The sequence below is a fragment of the Gorilla gorilla genome, chromosome 11 (assembly GCF_029281585.2).
Source record: "Gorilla gorilla gorilla isolate KB3781 chromosome 11, NHGRI_mGorGor1-v2.1_pri, whole genome shotgun sequence".
In the NCBI taxonomy this organism is placed as follows: Eukaryota; Metazoa; Chordata; class Mammalia; order Primates; family Hominidae; genus Gorilla; species Gorilla gorilla.
This window is the reverse complement of record NC_073235.2, coordinates 77,021,048-77,040,470: the sequence shown is the minus strand read 5'-3', so window position 1 is coordinate 77,040,470 and position 19,423 is coordinate 77,021,048. Positions and strand designations below refer to the sequence as shown.

Below are 19,423 nucleotides of genomic sequence, written 5' to 3'. Positions count from 1 at the left end.
TATAACAGGAAAAACATCCCTTTCACAATTTCAGCAAACAAAAATACATTTGAAGTAACCCTAACAAAAAGCATGTGTAATGTATATCATAAAAACTAAAAAACTTTGCCAAAAAATGCAGAAGACATAAATAAATGGGAAAATATACCACATCTCCAAATGGAAAGTCTAAATATCACAAAAGTATCAGTTCTCCCAGATTAATTTGTAGATTTCATATACTATTTATCAAAAACTCAACATAGTTTTTTGGGAAGACAACTTTAAATAATGTTTAAGCTAATAAATACAAACATGCATACATACATAAATTAAGAGATAATTTTTTTAAAGAGGGTATAAGCATGGCTTAAACACAACTAATTTGCACTTCTTTCGACAAATACCATTACATTAGTATCAGTTTTCTATGCCTTTCAGAGTGATAAAATACTGTGGCTCAAAGACAATGGAAAGTAACCCAGAAGACTAGACAGAATACTCAGTAATCTTTTTGTTTGTTTGTTTGCCTCCCATCAAAATCTTTCACAATTTTTTGCAGATAAATTCAAAATAAAACAAGATCTTTATACCCTCTCAAATTGCAAAGAATGTTTAAATTACTAAAGCCTACTATTGGGCTTCATGATATTAACAAATTAATAGCAATCTAAAGGGCCATCAAATGAGTAAATAAATTTTAATGTAATACATTCATGTTCTACAATACAATACAATCCTTTAAACTCATGTTTTCAAAGAGTATGACACAAGAAGTGCTAACAAAGTGTTAAATGAAAAAAGCAGGCTTAATACTGCTTAGTGAATTTGTTCTTAATTTTAAGAAAAAACATAAAATGAAAAATACTGATGGGAAAAAGTATAACTCAATTGTGGATATTTGCTTAGTGTTTTTTTGTTGTTTTTTTTTTTTTTTGCTGGAGTGCAGTGGTGCAATCATAGCTCACTGCAGCCTCAGTGGGTTCAAGTGATCCTCTCACTCAGCCTCTTAAGTAGCTGGGACTACAGGTGTGCACCACCATGCCTGGCTACATTTTTGTTGTTGTTGTTTATTTTCGTAGAGAGGAGGTCTCACTTTGTTGCCCAGGGTGGTCTCAAACTCTTGGGGCCCAAGCTATCCTCCAGTCTCAGCCTCCCAAAGTGTTGGTATTATAGGTGTGAGCCACTGTGCCCAGCCTGGATATTTGTATATTTGTGAAATTATGAGATATTTTATTTTCTTCTCTTTTTAACTCTTTCCTTTCTTCTCACCTTTTATGGCATCTCCTCCTCCCTTGCGACCCTCTTTCTTTGAAGATCCTTTTTACTGAGACAGGGTCTCACTGTCACCCAGGCTGGAGTGCAGTGGCACAGTCTTGGCTCCCTGCAGTCTTGACCTCCCCGGCTCAAGCGATCCTCCCACCTCAGCCTCCCAAAGTGCTGAGATTACATGTGTGAGCCACTGCGCCCAGCCTGAAGATCCTTCTATTTGCCAAATCTTAGGATACGGAACAAACAGATACTGACCCATGTGGCAGCCAGTCAAGTGGGGAGTGTGGGGACAAATCATCCTTTATTTTCGTTTCTTCCACCACTGGGCCTGGGACTGCCTGGAGCGGGCAGTTCTGACTGAGCTCAGGAACTCTTAAAATCCTGCATTTTAATGAAGAAATCCCAGTTGTCCACTGGAGGCCGAGAGCCGGCCAGCTCCCTGTTGTACTGTTGTTTTATGGTTTACCTGGGTCAGACCAGGGGGCATAGTCTGTCGGGTGTTTCTTCTTCCGCAGAACCTAAAGGAGCTGGTGCTGGAGGCGGTGGTGGTGGCTTTGGTGGAGGCGGCGGATTTGGCGGAGGAGGTGGTGGCGGAGGCGGTGGAAGTTTTGGAGGGGGCGGACCTCCAGGTCTGGGAGGATTGTTCCAGGCTGGAATGCCGAAGCTGAGATCCACGGCCAACAGGGATAATGGTAAGGAGAGTTTCCCTGTCTCTGAGTGACTGAAGACAAGGCAGAGTTTGGCAGTTTGGAGGCTGGTCATAGCCTCTAAGGCTCTTCACCCTTATTAAAATATTGTACATTGTTTGAAATATTACCACTGTTTTATAAGAGACTCAATTTAGGCTTTATTATTATTATTAACCAGGATCAGACAGCTACACAGAACTATGAAATTTTCACCCAGTGTCTTTGGGGGTAACCTGTACTTTTTTTTTTTTTTTTTACTTTTCTAAAGGGTTAGCTGGAGTGGGAAGAAAAGGGAGGAGCAAATAGAACTTGCTGGCCCTGGAAATCTGCCTGGTGACCTGACAGATTCAGCTTTCTTTGTGAGGTAGCCCAGCTGTCTAGTAGAGTAAATACTTGTGAGCCGCTTTTCAAACACGATGGAGCACGTCTTGTGGAATATGATTACAAATCTCACTAAATCTGAAAAAGTGTTTTGCATGACAGATATTTGGTATTTCAGTGCCAGTGGTTCTCAGGAGTCTCTGCAGGGAGCCATGGACATGAGTCCTTCAGGATTGTCTATGAACCTGATGGTAGAGAAAAACTGAACTTGCTCATGAATGCCTAGATAAAAACTTTGCAGAGGGCATGAGGCTCTCTCCCAACTACTACAGGAACTCAAGAAATTTTACCATAAAATTGCTTTTGTAATGTTGATCATGTTATAATAATTTTCGTTTTTAGACCTTTTATAAGATGTCCTCTGGGAAAGAATGAAACTCTCACATTTACATGAATAGGGAATCACTGAATCCTCAGGGTTAGCCTACTATTTTATCACTGAATGGTCCAAATCTAGAGAGAAACTCAATCACATGAGAGGTTCTATCTTGCCAGACAACCATTTAAATTTGAATTTAAATTTATTTAAAACCCACCAAAAGGATTTAAGGTAGCTGATAAATGTATACATTTAGTACTTTAACAACAGGTGAAGAAATTAAGGCAAAAGACAAAGAAAAATAAAATAATAAAACGGGTCAGGCATGGTGGCTCACACCTATAATTCCAGCACTTTCAGAGGTCAAGGCGGGCAGATGGCTGAAGCCCAAAAATTCAAGAACAGCCTGGGCAACATGGCAAAATCCTGTCTCTACTAAAAAAAACAAAAAGTTAGTGGGCATGGTGGCTCTTGCCTGTAGTCGCAGCTACCCAGGAGGCGGAGGTGGGAGGATTGCCTGAGCCCAGGAAGTTGAAGCTGCAGTGAGCCGTGATTGCACCACTGCACTCCAGCCTGGGCAACAGAGGAGAGACCCTGTCTCAAAAAAAAAAAAAAGAAGAAGAAAGTTCTCTCTTAAGTTCATGATACTCCACTGTATACATCTGTCCAAATGCTTCTTCCTGTGCCTTAGATAAAATCGGAACCCCTTCTGTCCTGCAGGGCTCCTTATGACTAACCCCTGCTGGCCACTCAGGCTCCACTTCCCATGGATCTCTCCCATTCTCACTGTGCCCCGGGCACATGGGCCCGTTTTTGAACTTGAAGCTCTTTCCCACCTCAGGGCCTCTGCACCTGCTGGCCAACCCTGCCTGAAGTGCTGGTCTTCCTCATCTTTTGGTGGCTGACTCCTTCTTGTCAGGCCTCAGCTCACATGTCACATTCTCAGAAGAGCTGTCCCCAGCCACTCCATGTACCCTGGCCTCTCCAAGCACTCTTGATCTCATCGGCCTATTTTAGTGTCTTTTTAGTACATATAATTATCTGAAAGTATTTATTTCCTGGTTTATTGTTTATCTCCCCCCACAAGAATGTAAACTACAGGAATGCAGAATCTTTTCTATTCTGTTTACTCCTCTGTCTCTAGTCTCTAGATTAATGGCAGGCACATAGCAAGTGCTCAAAATTATTTGGTACACTTATTAACTCATAAATGAAGGGTAGATTTTTTTTTTTTTCAGAATTACCTTGAGTTCCAAGAGATTCTGGGATGGTGGTTTGAAATTTTCCATCTCTTTGGTTCCCCCTTTAGTTTCTCCCTTGTTGAACCAGAGCAGTTATAGGATTATTCTGTCCTGCCAGTATTGAAGCAGAGGTTGACGTGGTACCAAAAAAAAGTTGTGTAGTTGCCTGCTTCTTTGTAGATGAATTCCATCCACTGGTGTCAACTCTTACAATTAAACTTTACTGATGGTTCTTTTTCCATTCTTAGTTTTTTCTTATTGCAGTCATAACTCTTTCCTTATAATTTCCCCTTATATTTTTCCACTTTTTGGGGGGCATTTCTCTTCATAGGGACTAGATAAGCCCTCACATTTGGAGATTTACATTGGGATAATTAATTTTTTCACCTAAGACAGCTGACTTATTTTCAAAACTGAGAGGTACAAGGGCTGGGAGACAGAGATGGTGGTGAGGAAAAATGAAAATCATGATTCTACCAATGCCATCTTGTTCTTGTCCTCTCATAATGAATAGGCATCTCACCAGAACTCTCACCCACTTCATCCTGGCTCTTGTCTATACATAATGCTAAGAGATCTTTGCAGAATCCTTTTGAAAGCTCATAGGCTGTAGAAGTTGGGACTCGCAGGTAAATAGAGCTATGGTCGATTTTCTGCTCCCAAGAAAGACCACACAAAACCCAATTTATATAAATAATAGTTTCCTGTATTTTATAGCCCTCTGAGGAAGGGACTTCCAGTCACGGGGAACAGACTCTAGCTCTCTGATTTCTTCAGGGTGCCTGATTTCCTAACTGATGTTTGTTTTCCTGTTCTTCAGATTCTGGAGGAAGCCGACCACCATTGTTGCCACCGGGAGGAAGATCCACATCTGCCAAACCCTTTTCACCCCCAAGTGGCCCAGGGAGGTTTCCTGTGCCTTCTCCAGGCCACAGAAGTGGTCCCCCAGAGCCTCAGAGGAACCGAATGCCGCCCCCAAGGCCCGACGTGGGCTCAAAGCCTGATAGCATTCCCCCTCCAGTACCTAGTACTCCAAGACCCATTCAATCAAGTCTGCACAACCGGGGGTCCCCACCAGTGCTCGGAGGCCCCAGGCAGCCCAGCCCCGGGCCCACTCCTCCCCCTTTCCCTGGAAACCGCGGCACTGCTTTGGGAGGAGGCTCAATACGTCAGTCCCCCTTGAGCTCCTCCTCGCCCTTCTCCAACCGGCCTCCCCTGCCGCCTACCCCCAGCAGGGCCTTGGATGACAAACCCCCTCCACCACCTCCTCCAGTGGGCAACAGGCCCTCCATCCACAGGGAAGCGGTTCCCCCTCCTCCTCCTCAGAACAACAAGCCTCCAGTGCCTTCCACTCCGCGGCCTTCCGCGTCCTCACAGGCCCCACCTCCGCCGCCACCTCCCAGCAGGCCCGGGCCGCCTCCTCTGCCTCCAAGTTCCGGCGGCAATGACGAAACCCCAAGACTCCCACAGCGGAATCTGTCCCTCAGTTCGTCCACGCCCCCGTTACCTTCGCCAGGACGTTCAGGTCCTCTTCCTCCCCCGCCCAGCGAGAGACCCCCACCTCCAGTGAGGGACCCGCCAGGCCGATCAGGTATGACAAGACGTGGGGTGAGTTGCTTCCAAAACCCAGCCTGCCCAAATGTACCAATAATCCTGTCAGTCAAGATAGTCTAACAAAAGCAGGCATAAGTAAACTCAGACTGCTTTGTGCTTTTAAGTGGCACACGACACGTGTGATCGTGACCTCGTGTAAACCCCGGAGGAAAGTGGGACCAATATTTCTGTTGGTGTTTTAGAGATGAGGACACTGAGTAGCTAATAAAGTTAAATGGTCACGAGCTAGTTAATAAAGAAGAGGCAAGAACTTTCATCTTCCATCTCTGAAGTGTACTTGCCAGTCCACTACTCTGCCTCCCTAGAGAGAATTTCGGCGGTCTTAATTGGGAAAATAAGTCCCCACCTCCCGCAGGAGGGCTCTGTTATTCCAACAAGAGGGGAAGTTCTTCAAGAGCTAATGAACTTCTCCTGTACTTCTCTCTTCATTCGCCAGGCTTTGAGGCCATTTCCCTATTCATTAAAGACTAATGTTTAAAAAGTCCATTTTGCTCTTTGTAATCTCTGGTACATAAATCCCTTGGAGAATCAAATAAAGGTATAGACTATCTTTACAAAAATACTCAGGCATAAACTCACAATTTGCCTGCTGTCACATGGCTTGAAGAGCCTGCTGAAGCCCATCTGAGACCCTTCCAATGCCCCCATCCACGGTTGAGAAACCTTGATCTGAGGGACAAACTTTCAGAGTATGAAAGGAAATGTGAGGATTGCCTAGAGTTTGCCCTCTCCGAATTATAATAGGCATTTTTAGTAGAATACACTCACTTGATGCGTTTTACAGTGGTTATGGATGAACTCAGTAGAACCACCCACTTTTAAAATTTAATCTCATCGTACAGACCTTATTATGTCTGGAAATGGGGCATTTTTTTCCTTTACGCAGAGATAAGAGACCTTTGACCCTGTGACCTCAGGAACCTCATAATCACCATTCTTTAAACTTGCTCACGTCCTGGAATCATCTGCGGAGCTTTAAAAACCACCAATGCCTGGGTCCCTTCCCGGAGTCTCTGGTATAATTGGTCTGGGGTGCAGACTGGGAATCAGGATATTTAAAAGCTCCCTGGTGATTATAGTGTGCAGCAGAATGTGAGAACCACACCTTGAAACCATTGTGCCATGGCCCTACCAAATGGATGAATCAGCAGATTAAATCTTCCCCAAAATATGACAGGCATTGACATATAACATTTATTATTTCTTTTGATTATGTAAGTCATACTTGTTTATTATAGAAATACTGAAAAATATAAAGAAAATTAAAATTAATCCTTCTACCACCACTATCCAGAAATAATCATTGATAACATTCTTTTAATGTGTCCTTTCAGTCTTTTTAAAATGCATATGTTTTTACAAACTTGGTATCCCACTACATATATTGTTTGCTAATTTGCTTTTTATTTAACAGTATCTCATTAATGTTTGCTGATATGATTATTCTACAGCCTGACTTGTAACAGCTACCTAATATTAAATCCTACAAATGTACCTTGATTTATTTAACCAATCCCCTCACTTGGTCATATGGGCCATCTCTAGATTTTTCCTGTTGCAGATAATGCAGTGATATATTTTTGTAGCAAAATATGTGTACACATCTCTGTATTTCCTTTGGATTAATTCCTATAAGTGGAATATCTGGGTCAGTGAGTGTGCATAGTAAACTATGGATTTCGACAGATACTGCCAAATTGCCTTCCAGGAATTTCCTACCAATTTACATTCCCACAAGGAGCGTATGAGAGTTCATCAAAGGCCCTGTGTATTCTGAGTTGTTTGGCTTCAGTGTTGTGGGGAGTGGGCCTTGGAATCTAATAGATTTGGAGTCAGATCCTGGCTCCTCCACTCAGTCTTCTGATGAGCTTTTTAAGCTTCCAAAACCTCTGAGGCCTTGTCTCCTATCCCTGTACCTCTCAGAGTTGTTATAAGAATTAAATGAGACAAGCATGTATAGTGGTTATCTTATTTCCTGGCATGTAGTTATATTCAATAAATGATCATTTCTGTTATTCTGCCAGTGGGAAATAGAAATCTGTTTTCTTTTCTATTGTGCCTGCCAGGATTTGGAGCAGGGTGCCACAAGGTTGGAGAGTTAGGAACATGAACATGACCATTTACTTTAAAAAGAAAATGAGATGAAGTTACATAGTACAGGGCCCCATAATATTGGAAGTTGAGTTTGCATGTAGTGACAGTTGTGTGGTGGTATCACCAATCAACTCTTGCTGCCTGGGACTCCAGCAATGACAAGCAGATAGGGTAATAAATAACCACTCCCAGGTGAGGCACTGAAGACTCCTTGAGAGACCAATCAGGGCTGGGCAGTGCCTCCCACCTCTGTAAAATGTTGGAGCCAAGACTTTCTGTCAGGGATATCTGCAGTGGGCAGGTTGTTCAGCTTAAGGTTCCTAATTGGATTCTGAATCTATAGCTAATAAGATATTTATTTATAGCACCGTAAGACATTGTATTCACATAAAATGTCAGCATCTTACAAGTGGAACACACTGCTGAAGAGCAGGCATAATTACTAAGGCCATTTTGATTTACATTGGAAAATGCTCAAGTTTTTGGTTTTGTTTTTTTAATTTACTTACTACTCAAATAGCCCCTGCATTTGGAGGATAGGAAAAGCAAGATGGTTTTCTTTTGTATTATCAAAAAAAATTTCCTTGAATTTTTCTTAGAAACTTAAAAACTTATGGTTATACCATACTGCTACATTTTTTTTAAAAATGGTTTCAAGTACTTACATAGTATTTTTTATTTGCATTTTCACTAGTTTTTCCTGGCAGCAGTGCTGTGAGACAGGTGACCATCTGGCACTCTTTTACACCTAGGAAACCAAGTTCCATAGGGTACCAGCTTGCTCAGGGTCAAGATTCACATTAGCATTTATAGCCATGGATGTTGATTAGCTGTTTGTCACTCCCTGTGTTTATCTGCCTCCCCAAAGAGGAAGAACCAAGAAGAAACTCTTACTGCTGTCAGGATGACTGGTATTTGGTTTCCTGATGCCACTTCTGCCTGGAAACAGATCATATACATCACAGAAACATGCTTCTGTAACAACAAAACTATGCATTTAAAGAACTTTGTTCTTCTGAAGACCTAAAATAATTTTGTAACTATCTTATTCTTTTTAAAAAAATTCTTTCATCATGTCACAGTAATTAGTTCAATAGCTCTTTAAAGGATTATAAAATGTTTTTTTAAATATACGGTTGTCCGTGTAAACAGATTTTCACCTCTTTTCAATTTCACTGTGCCACCTCCAATCTCAGTGCTAATTCAAAGCCAAAACACCCATTTAGCTATCAGTATGCACTTGTTTTGCGTATACATGTGTACACATGTGCAATTTTTGTGTTTCTGTGTGTTTACTCATTTCTCAGCCAAATATCCTAGAAAATCACCCTAATTAAAGGGCATGTGTCCAGCAAGTCCCCATCAGCTGTACACTAATGGTGACCACGGTAATGGAATGTGGATGTAAGGTTCTGCACTAAGTGTCTTTTTTTGCTCCAGGCCCCCTCCCACCACCTCCTCCAGTAAGCAGAAACGGCAGCACATCTCGGGCCCTGCCTGCTACCCCTCAGTTGCCATCCAGGAGTGGAGTAGACAGTCCCAGGAGTGGACCCAGGCCTCCCCTTCCTCCTGACAGGCCCAGTGCTGGGGCACCTCCCCCACCTCCACCATCAACATCTATTAGAAATGGCTTCCAAGACTCTCCATGTGAAGGTGAGGTGTGGTCCCAGCTCCCTGGGCTATAGGGCAGCAACTAAATGGTAAATCTGTTTGTATATGTGGTTTGCTTGTTTGCGTTTAATTTCTTGTTCCATCATTATCACACTCCATTGCACTGATCTAACTATCTAACCATTCTAAGGCCCACCATGATTTCAAATTAAAAATAGTAATCCCCCTTCCCCACTTCCCAAAAAGGCGGATCATTTTTCCCTGATCTGTTCTTTGTTTGGGTCTCATTTTAGTTAACTTTCCAGAGATTCCAGGATTCTGAAAAGAACCTTTTTATAGCTTCTTATTATGTACATTTCTAAACAGTTCACTGTAGATAAGAGGCCTGACGGCCTGCAGATACTAAGTTGCCTATCTCTGCCATTGTTATCAATGGGGAAAAAGGTGTCCCATACCTTAGCCCCCAGCTCCTAAGAGGGACTGGCTGGATCCTAATCACTCTCACTAAAACCACTTTGCTTTGATTTGCAGGCCTGTATATATGTCAGTGTACTAATTCGTGACCTCTGTAGCACTTCCAGCTTTTCTGTAAACTTCTAGGCATAAAAACTAGCACTGATGTCTGTGGTTCTCTCTCTGTTTCATTCTGTGCCTTTCGTTACGTAAGTCTTCATAGCACATTGTCTGTCACTGAAGATACTGCTTGTTTCTCTTCCCAGATGAGTGGGAAAGCAGATTCTACTTCCATCCGATTTCCGATTTGCCACCTCCAGAGCCATATGTACAAACGACCAAAAGTTATCCCAGCAAACTGGCAAGAAATGAAAGCCGGAGTGAGTATTTCTGCCAAGGTTTTTGAAGATTCATGCTTGAATAGCCTGAGTGACACTCGGGCTATATAGAAAGTCCAGGCTTCTTGCCTGAAGTGGGGTAGAGAACCCTTTGGAGCCATCTACATTCTAGTAAATTCCCCTTCCACAGGCAGTGAGGAAATTGCAGATGCCCAGAATGCATATGAGAAACAGTTATTTTAATGTGTCATTACAAGCTCAAAATACCGTGGTTTGCTAGTATTAAATTTTATTATTTTACTTCTTTGGACATCTTCCTCTGTTTTCATCTTCCTGAGACAGCACAAGTAGAGCCATCTTCTATTCCTTCTAGTTTTGAAATTGGCATAATGTCTGATTAATTATAACAAAAACTCCCTGTAACTGCCTTGATCTTTTAAACGTATTGTAATCATAGCTTTACAGAGCATTACATGAAAATGTAAATATATCCATAATCTCTCCACATAATAGATATTTTCATTTTACCAGATTCTCATCCAATTTTTTATCCATATAATTCTGTTTTTTTATGTAGTTATAATGACGATGTACAGTTTTTTGGCGGGGTTTACATAACATTGCTTAGTAAATAGTGCCCATGTTATCACATGGTTTTTATTTCAGCATATAGTAATTTACCATTACCATGGACATTTAAATTATTTCTGTTGTTCTGCTAATGTAGGTAATGCTACCATAAAGAACTAAATTGCTTTTCCTCCATTGAAGAAGAATGTCAACAAGAAAGGAAAAATAGACAAACTGGAATTTTATAACAGTAAATGTATAGGAAGTGTTACAGCTCTTTGAGAAATTGTCTAGCAGGCTTTCCAGGGTTTTGCTGGAAAGCCTCTGAAATTTACTTTTAAAAAAACACAATAGCTGGGCATGGTGGCTCACGCCTGTAATCCCAGCACTTTGGGAGGCTGAGGCGGGCGGATCACGAGGTCAGGAGTTCGAGACCAGCCTGACCAACATGGTGAAACCCCGTCTCTACTAAAAATACAAAAATTAGCTGGTCATGGTGGTGTGCGCCTGTAATCCCAGCTACTCAGGAGGCTGAGGCAGGAGAATCGCTAGAACCCGGGATGCAGAGGTTGCAGTGAGCTGAGATTGCGCCATTGCACTCCAGCCTGGGCGACAGAGCGAGACTTCATCTCAAAAAAATAAAAATAAAAATAAATGTATACAACGAAGAAAGAATTAGCATGAAATATGCATATGTCATCCATGAGGCTGAGGTTCGTGGCAGCCTTAGCCTCAGAGCCAAATTCCCAAACGAGAAATAGAGAAAACTTAAGCAAACAAGTCAAATATGTCACAACACCCCTAGCCATGGCCCCACTCCCTAACAGAGCATCTTACATGTACTCAAAGCCTACTGATTCTTTCCTAACACAGTTTAAAGTAATTTTTGGTTGGTTGGTTCCAAACCTTATAGGAGATTAATAACAGCTAAAGTTAAGACTGGTGAGAAGCAAAATCACTGACATGGGAGAGAAGTGACAGATGGCAGTCCCAGGTCAGAGGAGGAGACAGGAACATGGCTGTGCTGTGTGTTACAGCGCAGAACAACACCAGATGTTTCTGTTGGGTTGAATTTCTATTGGGTTAAATGGAATTAAATTAATTGAGTCAAACTGTGCTTTGTGCCTCTGTAGAAAAATTTAAAGAGTTAGAAAATATAGGAAAATTTCCATGGACAAATGCTAGAAGAAAACAGAATACTACTGCTTAAAAGGAAAACTTTAATTCCTGAAAAGATTTGTTTATGTGGAAGACTGCATTCATAGACAATACCTAATGAAGAAGTATAGCTATAATAAAATTATTATACAAGAGTTGATGATTGAAATTTTTAGTGAAGGCCAGGCACGGTGGCTCACGCCTGTAATCCCAGCACTTTGGGAGGCTGAGGTGGGCAGATCACCTGAGGTCAGGAGTTCAAGACTAGCCTGACCAACATGGAGAAAACCTGTCTCTACTAAAAATACAAAATTAGCCGGGCATAGGGGTGCATGCCTGTAATCCCAGCTACTCAGGAGGCTGAGGCAGGAGAATTGCTTGAACTCAGGAGGTGGAGGTTGCGGTGAGCAGAAGTCGCCATTGCACTCGAGCCTGGGCAACGAGAGTGAAACTCCGTCTCAAAAAAAAAAAAAAGTGTTAGTGAAAAGTAAGTTTTCACATGGGACAGATATCTTTGAATGCTGTGTGTGTGTGTTGTGTGTGTGTGTGTGTGTGTGTGTGTGTGCACCAGAAGAAGGGCTTCTGTTGGATAAGAGTACAGCCCTTCTTCCTTCTTGGGCACCAGTAAACGAATTGACTTTAAGGAGTTGTTCATATAGACTCCAAATATTTTTCCTAACTTATTATTTGCTTCTTATTCTAAATATTATTTCTATTTTTAAATTGGTAATAGACCATCTTCCCTGTACCCTCTAGATCTTTAATGTAATAGCTAAGCATATATCTTCTCCCATCCTCCTTTAAGACTTGAGTAGGCAATGTAAGGACTAGAACTGTGTCCTGCTCACTATTGCACCTTCCTTGAGGGGCACAGAGCCTGAAACATAAAGGGCATTTCCAAGTATTTCTTTTTAAAAATTTTCGTATAGAGACAGGATATCTCTATGTCGACCAGGCTGGTCTTGAGCTTCTGGCCTCAAGTAGTCCCCTGCCTTAACCTCCCAAAGCACTGGATTATAGGCATGAGCTACCATGCCTCGCCTAAAAGTAGTTTTTAAATTGGTGAATTAATTTCCACAGTCTACCAACTTTTTTTGTAGATTTGCCTTAAATATTTCCAGCAGTAGACATGTTTAATATTTTATAATGATAATGGATCATCTAACAAAAATAAATAAGGCACCGTCGAGTACCAAGTTTTCCTCTGCTCTGCAGCAGCCTCAGCCTCCAAGCCCACAGCCTGAGAGCGCACCCAGACAGCCCTGAGCAGTACCGAATGCACTTGGAGTGCCCTCTAATTACAGCTTTGGACAAGGCCAGCCCTCATTCTACTAACCACTTGTGGCGGGTCAGTTGATGGTCAAGGCCCCATGATAGGTGTCTGGTTTACATCCAGATGAGTCTTTTCTCGGATGCCTGCCCAAGAAAATATTTGGTTGGGATGGTGAGAGGAAGAGGTGCTTCTTTCAGTGTTTTCTCCTAACTCCTTTCCTTGCTCAGAAATTTGGTTCTTTCTCAGAAATCCCTAAGTGGACCAGTAGGGTCCCTATCAAGATGCCTACTGAGGAATCTGCCAGTTCCAGCCCACTGAGTCTCAGAGCAGTGGTTAGAGCAGACCTACCTGATTGACACATTCCCCAGTTAGACCTGTTCACAACATCTGAGCACCTGACCTCATGCCGAACACCTGTTAAATCCTCAACAAATGTTTGTGTAGTAAATGAATTTTTTTTATGTGAATGGGTTTTAAGCCTAGTTACAGTGGACTGATAGCCCATGAATAGCTTGGTTTTGGTTTTTGTTTTGTTTTTGAGACAGGGTCTCACTCTGTCACCCAGGCTGGAATGCAGTGGCACAATCTTGGCTCATTGCAGCCTTGACCTCTCAGGTTCAGGTGATCCTCCCACCACAGCCTCCCGGGTAGCTGGGACTATGGGACAGGTGCACACCAACATGCCCGGCTAATTTTTGTGGAGACAGGGTTTTGCTATGTTGCCCAGACTGGTCTCGAACTCCTGAGCTCAAGCCATCGTCCCTCCTCAACCTCCCAAAGTGCTGGGGTTACAGGCGTGAGCCACTGCAACTGGGCCGTGAATAACTTTTAAAAGAACACATCAACAGAGTACTTGAAAAGGTGTTCAACATCACTAACTTTTATGAAACTGCAAATAAAACTATAGTGAGATACAACTTTACACCCATTAGAATGGCTGTCAGAAAAGCTTTCTAATTTTTAATTAGAAGATACCTAAATGCCCAACAAAAGGGAATTGACTAGGTAGACTGTAGTGTAGTCATATTTTGGAATGCAGACTGTCATTAATAATCTTTGCAAAGAGTAATGCCTTTGAAAGATGTTCAAACTGACTATATGATCTTATTTCTGGAAGAAAACGGGGAACTGTTTCTAAGTAAAAAATATACACATAATTGGTTATCTCTGGGTGCTGGAGGAATGGGTGAGTTCTTTGTTTTTACTCATCCATATTTTCTAAATCTGTAATAAGCACACACTGTGATAAGAAGAAAATGATTTTTTTTAACTTTGTGCAAGTACTTGGGAGACAGTGATGGATCATCCACCATGATGTTTATTCAGAACATTACTTGCTTGTTTTCACCTCTCACTTCTCATCCACAACATACGCCAGTTAGCTGACAGCCCTGGTCGTAGGGATGAGGTAGTGGGTACCCATGCAACCATCCCCGAGTTTCCACGATGAGAACATCAGCTTTCTAACCAAAATTATATTTTGTCTGTTTTTTCACCAAGGTGGATCCAACCGAAGAGAAAGGGGTGCTCCACCACTCCCTCCCATCCCGAGGTGATCTTTGCCTGCTCTTCTCTACCCAAGCTCAAGAGCTGCTTCTGTTGCTATCTAAGAACTGCATACCCTCCTCCCTGCTTCTTCCCTTGTGCCCCATGTATGGGCAGGAGGAAAGGTGGGAGGGGGAGTGGGAATATGCGTGTGTGGGTGGGAATCGGTAAGAAATGCACCTAGCTTTTCATATTGTGTTTATTCTCCAGGCTATTGCTTGCTTCAGCTGCAGCCTGCCTGTGCTGGCTGCTGGGGTCGATAGGCTTTTGTGGTAATAGGCAGAGATGAATTGCGTCCCAGCTTTCCACCAACCAAATTCAAACATTGACTGCTTATTTGCTACAGACTGTAATTATTAAAGTCCCTGAGAGCTGTTTTCTCCCGTTCCTTTTTCGCATGCTTGGCCTCCTCTCTGTTTCTATGAACCACAGACCACCTAAGCAAGCTGCTGAGTAAGGGCTCACAGGAAACTTGCAGTCACAGGATGTCCAATCTTTGGCAGTCCGAGCTTGGCTCTAGGACAGAGCTGTCCAATAGAAATATAATGTGAGCCCCATATACAATTTTTACATTTCTAATATATTTTAAACAAGTGAAGTTAATATGCATCCAAAATATTTCAACCTGTAATCAACATAAAATTTTAATGAGATATTTTATATTATTTTTTGGTACTGAATCTTCAAAATCCAGAGTGTATTTTACACTTACCGCACATCTCCATTCAGACTAGTCACATTTTTAAGTGCTCAGTAGCCACATGTGGCTGGTGGCTACTGGATTAGACAGCACGAGTCTGGAAGATGGAAGCTAGTGCAGAAACCTCTTGTTTAAAAAACAAAAAAGGCAAGACGGGCTTGAGCGATTCAAGAGGCAACTAAAAATAAAATTAGGACCCAGCACCTTGTTTGACACACAGTTTGACCTTCGATTTTCCTCACTTAACTTCCCTCTTCCCTTAATATCTGTATACAAGTGTTGCTTCAAAGTACCAAGGTCAGAAATTGATTGAGTACGGTTTACTAAAGTCATGTGGAATAAAGCCATCGGAAACAAATGGAAAGCCTGTCAGGACTTCCGGGCTCAGAACCAGCTGGCTCACGCACTCCACTTGTCAGCTGGACTTCTGCCTTGTGAAATGGAAGCAGCCTTTGTTCCTTTCTGGCTGAGCAAGCTCCTGAGGCTGGGAGAGACTAGGAAGGCTTGGTAGGAGGGGAAGAAAGTCAGGAAAACATATCAAATCAGAAACATGGAAGAAGAAGGGAACAGATTTGAGTTGGTGGGCAAAACTCTAAAAATCTAAATCTGATGCTTATGTAAGGGTTGAGCGAATTAGGGAGATTGCTAGTGGAAATTGGAGGGAATTTGTTTTGCATCATTTGTCTAGGATCTATGCAAATATAGCTCCACTAAAGGACCATAGGGAAGAGCCAGCCTTGCCTTTTCTTATATGATTTTGTTTACAAAATTTTACTGGGACTTTTAAATCTAGCTATAGAGTTGGGAAAAAATATTTCCACTTAGATATTTTACATGGTTTTGTTTAAAATTACCATTACTTGTTTTTTAAAAACACATGACCACGCATGTATATGTATATCTACCTAAACATTGTATCATGGTTTCAGTATGTTATTCATGTATTACTGGGAGATGCTAACAAGAAACCAACCCAAAGAAAATTCTGAAAAATACATTTCTATTTATAGAATAAATGTTTCATTTATATAAAAGCAAAAGAACTTAGAGTTCTAATAAATGGGATGTCTAATAAATTATGAAGTTACTGATTTGAATATATTATATTTTTATAACTTCCTTGCCAAAGTCCTGATTTAGTACATTAGAGAACCTGTGTTTCCTCTCTCCTCTGCCATTCATCTCTCTTCCATACAGTCATTTGGGCTTTTTACTCAAAGAGAATCAAGAAATAATAAGGTATAACAAGCTTGGCAAAGTGTTGGCTTTTTAAAAAAATTTTTTTTAAATCTCTAGCAGTTTGGTAATTTAGCAGCATCATTTATTTGGGATTCTTTTATCTGATTTCAACAGTGAAAAACATCCCTATGATAAAGCCTAATGACCCATTTCACAAAAGATGGAATTTGCCCTTCCTAGAAAATATGACAGAGAAAAGTCTGACTCAAAGAAAGCTGGTCTGAATTTTATAAGGGGTAGTAAAAATTGGACAATTCCTTTGCATATCTGAACTTGGCAGGTACCATTCTAAATTTGAAACAGGGTGATAGCTCAAAGTTGCCATTCATCCAGAACAGATTGTTTTAGAATGTAGTGTTTAAGTGAATGTTTCATTAATACACCTACACCCTTTCTTTGAAAGTTTGCAACCTAATTGCATCTAAAACTATGAATAAGTTCTGTGGTAAAATCTTAAACTATGGAAAATTACAAAAATGAATTTTTCTTCCCTGAAATCAGAGCTTACATGTGTGTTTTTTTCATAAAATTTTCAGATAAATGTATTCAACATGTAATACAGTATTTTAACATTCACCTCTTATTTTATATTGAAATGTATGACAGTATTAAAACTCAGTGTTCAGTATTTATTTCACTATGCATTTTATTTAGTAAAAGCCAGGAGAAATGTTTAATCCAATGGTGCCTTACTTTGTGATTTAAAAGAAATCAACTTTTTTTATGTCTAAGTAGTAGATTATTTGCATATTTGTAAAAACTGTTAGGTCTTTATATTTTAAAGTGTAATACCAGTTTTGTTATTTTAGTAGCAGAAATGGGATGATTGTTAAAGTTCCCCAAAAATGTTGGCATGAAATTAATTTTTCCCTCCTTATAGTCAAGGACCGTAGAGGAAGAAAAACATTTTTTTCATACCATGCACTATGTAAACAGACACATTTTGCTATCTGTGTCATCAGGATAGTGTAAGTGGTAGGGTAGAGACTACCCTAGACATCTGCATCTTTGTAAGTTAGCCAGACAATAAAGAAAAGCAGAATGATATGGTGTCAACTGGTGTTTTTCTTTTAAGTATTGTTTATGTAAATATAAACAAAAAAACAAGTGTCTGTTTTCGGTTTTAAACTGTGGAAAAGAAAGACAAAGAAAAAAAGGTTTGTATAAGTAAGTAAATATTCATTGTACCTACTTGCTAATCCCATCTTCGTTTTTTCCGAGAATCTGCATCTTAGTCAAAATCTGTTTACTTGAGGCAGATGTTTCTACTAGGAGGTAAAGATGGATGGCTGAAGCAATGGAAGATGAAATTACAAAGACTGGCATGGATACTGATAAATACAGGAAAGGCCAATGGGAATTTAGGAGCCTGATAACTTTCTTAATTATCTGCTGTATGTATATATACAGATCTCAATATAGAAGAATGGCTAAGAGCTTAGGAAGACCTGGCTCTGTGTCTTACTTGCAAGTCACTTCACTAAACCTGTTTCCTTATCTATAAGGTGAGGAACTATCTTATAGCATTAATATATGCATTAAATGAGATAATGCACTCAGCATTTAGCCTTAGTGTAAGCACTCAATAAGGAGTAGCCACTATTAGTGTGAAGTAGGAAACAAATATTTATATAATGATCCCAAATTAACTGGAGCCAAATCCACTAGAAGGGGATCTACTAGTGTACTTTTAAAGGAAAGGAGCACTAGCTCCTAGATTGAAAAAATATCCAAATCAGAAATGCAAAGCAACTTCTACATAAGGGTCACCTCACCTACCGTCCTCCCTGTACCTCTAGGCCTGGAAAATGAAATTTTACCGTGCTTCAGTCATCAGAGAAGTATTATTAGGTTCAGTATGAAATAACAGAAATTAAGAGCCAGAACCTCGCAGATAGGGCGACCTTAGAATTTATGATCCACAGTGGAACATTTTTGAGAGTGGAAGGGGTGCTAATAGTTGCAGTGGCAAAGCAGGTATAAGTCTGGGTTGCCTTGGAAAATGGGGCCGTGTGGTCACCCCACTCAGAGGTCATCCAGTCCAAACGTCTGGGCTTACAGATGGGCAATTTAAGGCCCTAAATGATGTACTGATGACAGACAGTGTGACTTCTCACTGTACTGTCCCATCTTCATAGTCTTTCCTGCCTCTCTCTCTATCACTGTTTTATGTGTCTTTCACATTGGCTGGAAAGAACAGGCCAAATGAGAGGTTACAGCGTCACAGCAAAAGCCGTGCACTCACAAATCTGCGTTTGGATTCTGGCTCTGCCACTTGCTCCCTGTGAGGCCATAGACAAGTTATTTAAGTCTGAGTTCTAGCTTCCTCAATTGCAAAATGGTTACAAAGCTTAAATAATACACATCCAGAAGCTTTGTAGGTGGTTTATTGAAAAAAAATAAATTTTAAAATAAATAAGTAAATATGCAAAACTCAAGCAAGATACCTGGCATATGTTAGGCACTCAATGAAAATTAACTCCATTTCATAATCATTTTGCCATCAAACCTAGGCCATATTCATGACAGAATTCTCAAACGCAGTCAAAGAAGTCTTGACAAGTGCTCGCTTCGGCAGCACATATACTAAAATTGGAACGATACAGAGAAGATTAGCATGGCCCCTGCGCAAGGATGACACGCAAATTCGTGAAGCGTTCCATATTTTTAGATATACCTAATGCTAGATGACGAGTTAGTGGGTGCAGCACAGCAGCATGGCACATGTATACATATGTAACTAACCTGCACATTGTGCACATGTACCCTAAAACTTAAAGTATAATAATAAATAAATAAATAAATAAATAAATAAAGAAGTCTTGACAAAATTCAGTTGCAGAATCTTTAGGAATAAAAATTGCTTTAAGTCTGGCCTCGTTTGTTCAAAGTGGAATTATTTATTTGATTCATTCATTTAATAAGTTTGTATTGAGCGCTTACTGTT

At 40.8% G+C, this 19,423-nt stretch overlaps 1 protein-coding gene and 2 non-coding genes across 7 annotated transcripts in view; all 3 read left to right on the top strand.

Annotated features, from left to right (window-relative positions):
- Window positions 1–17,521, top strand: part of WIPF1 (WAS/WASL interacting protein family member 1) — a 123,314-nt gene extending 105,793 nt beyond the window's left edge. For all 5 annotated transcript variants that reach the window (XM_031008703.3, XM_004032822.5, XM_063695004.1 and 2 more), the window contains exons 4-8: window positions 1,767–1,943; window positions 4,702–5,472; window positions 9,030–9,242; window positions 9,920–10,033; window positions 14,493–17,521. In XM_031008703.3, coding sequence (XP_030864563.2) covers window positions 1,767–1,943; window positions 4,702–5,472; window positions 9,030–9,242; window positions 9,920–10,033; window positions 14,493–14,548 — 1,331 coding nt within the window. In that variant the 3' untranslated portion in view covers window positions 14,549–17,521. The remainder of the gene's footprint in view (window positions 1–1,766; window positions 1,944–4,701; window positions 5,473–9,029; window positions 9,243–9,919; window positions 10,034–14,492) is intronic.
- On the top strand, window positions 10,825–10,887 carry LOC115933838 (U7 small nuclear RNA). Its single transcript, XR_004069686.1, has one exon. It is a non-coding gene; the product is annotated as a U7 small nuclear RNA (small nuclear RNA).
- Window positions 17,522–19,038: 1,517 nt separating the features above from the next.
- On the top strand, window positions 19,039–19,145 carry LOC115933924 (U6 spliceosomal RNA). Its single transcript, XR_004069750.1, has one exon. It is a non-coding gene; the product is annotated as a U6 spliceosomal RNA (small nuclear RNA).
- The last annotated feature ends 278 nt before the right edge of the window (window positions 19,146–19,423 follow it).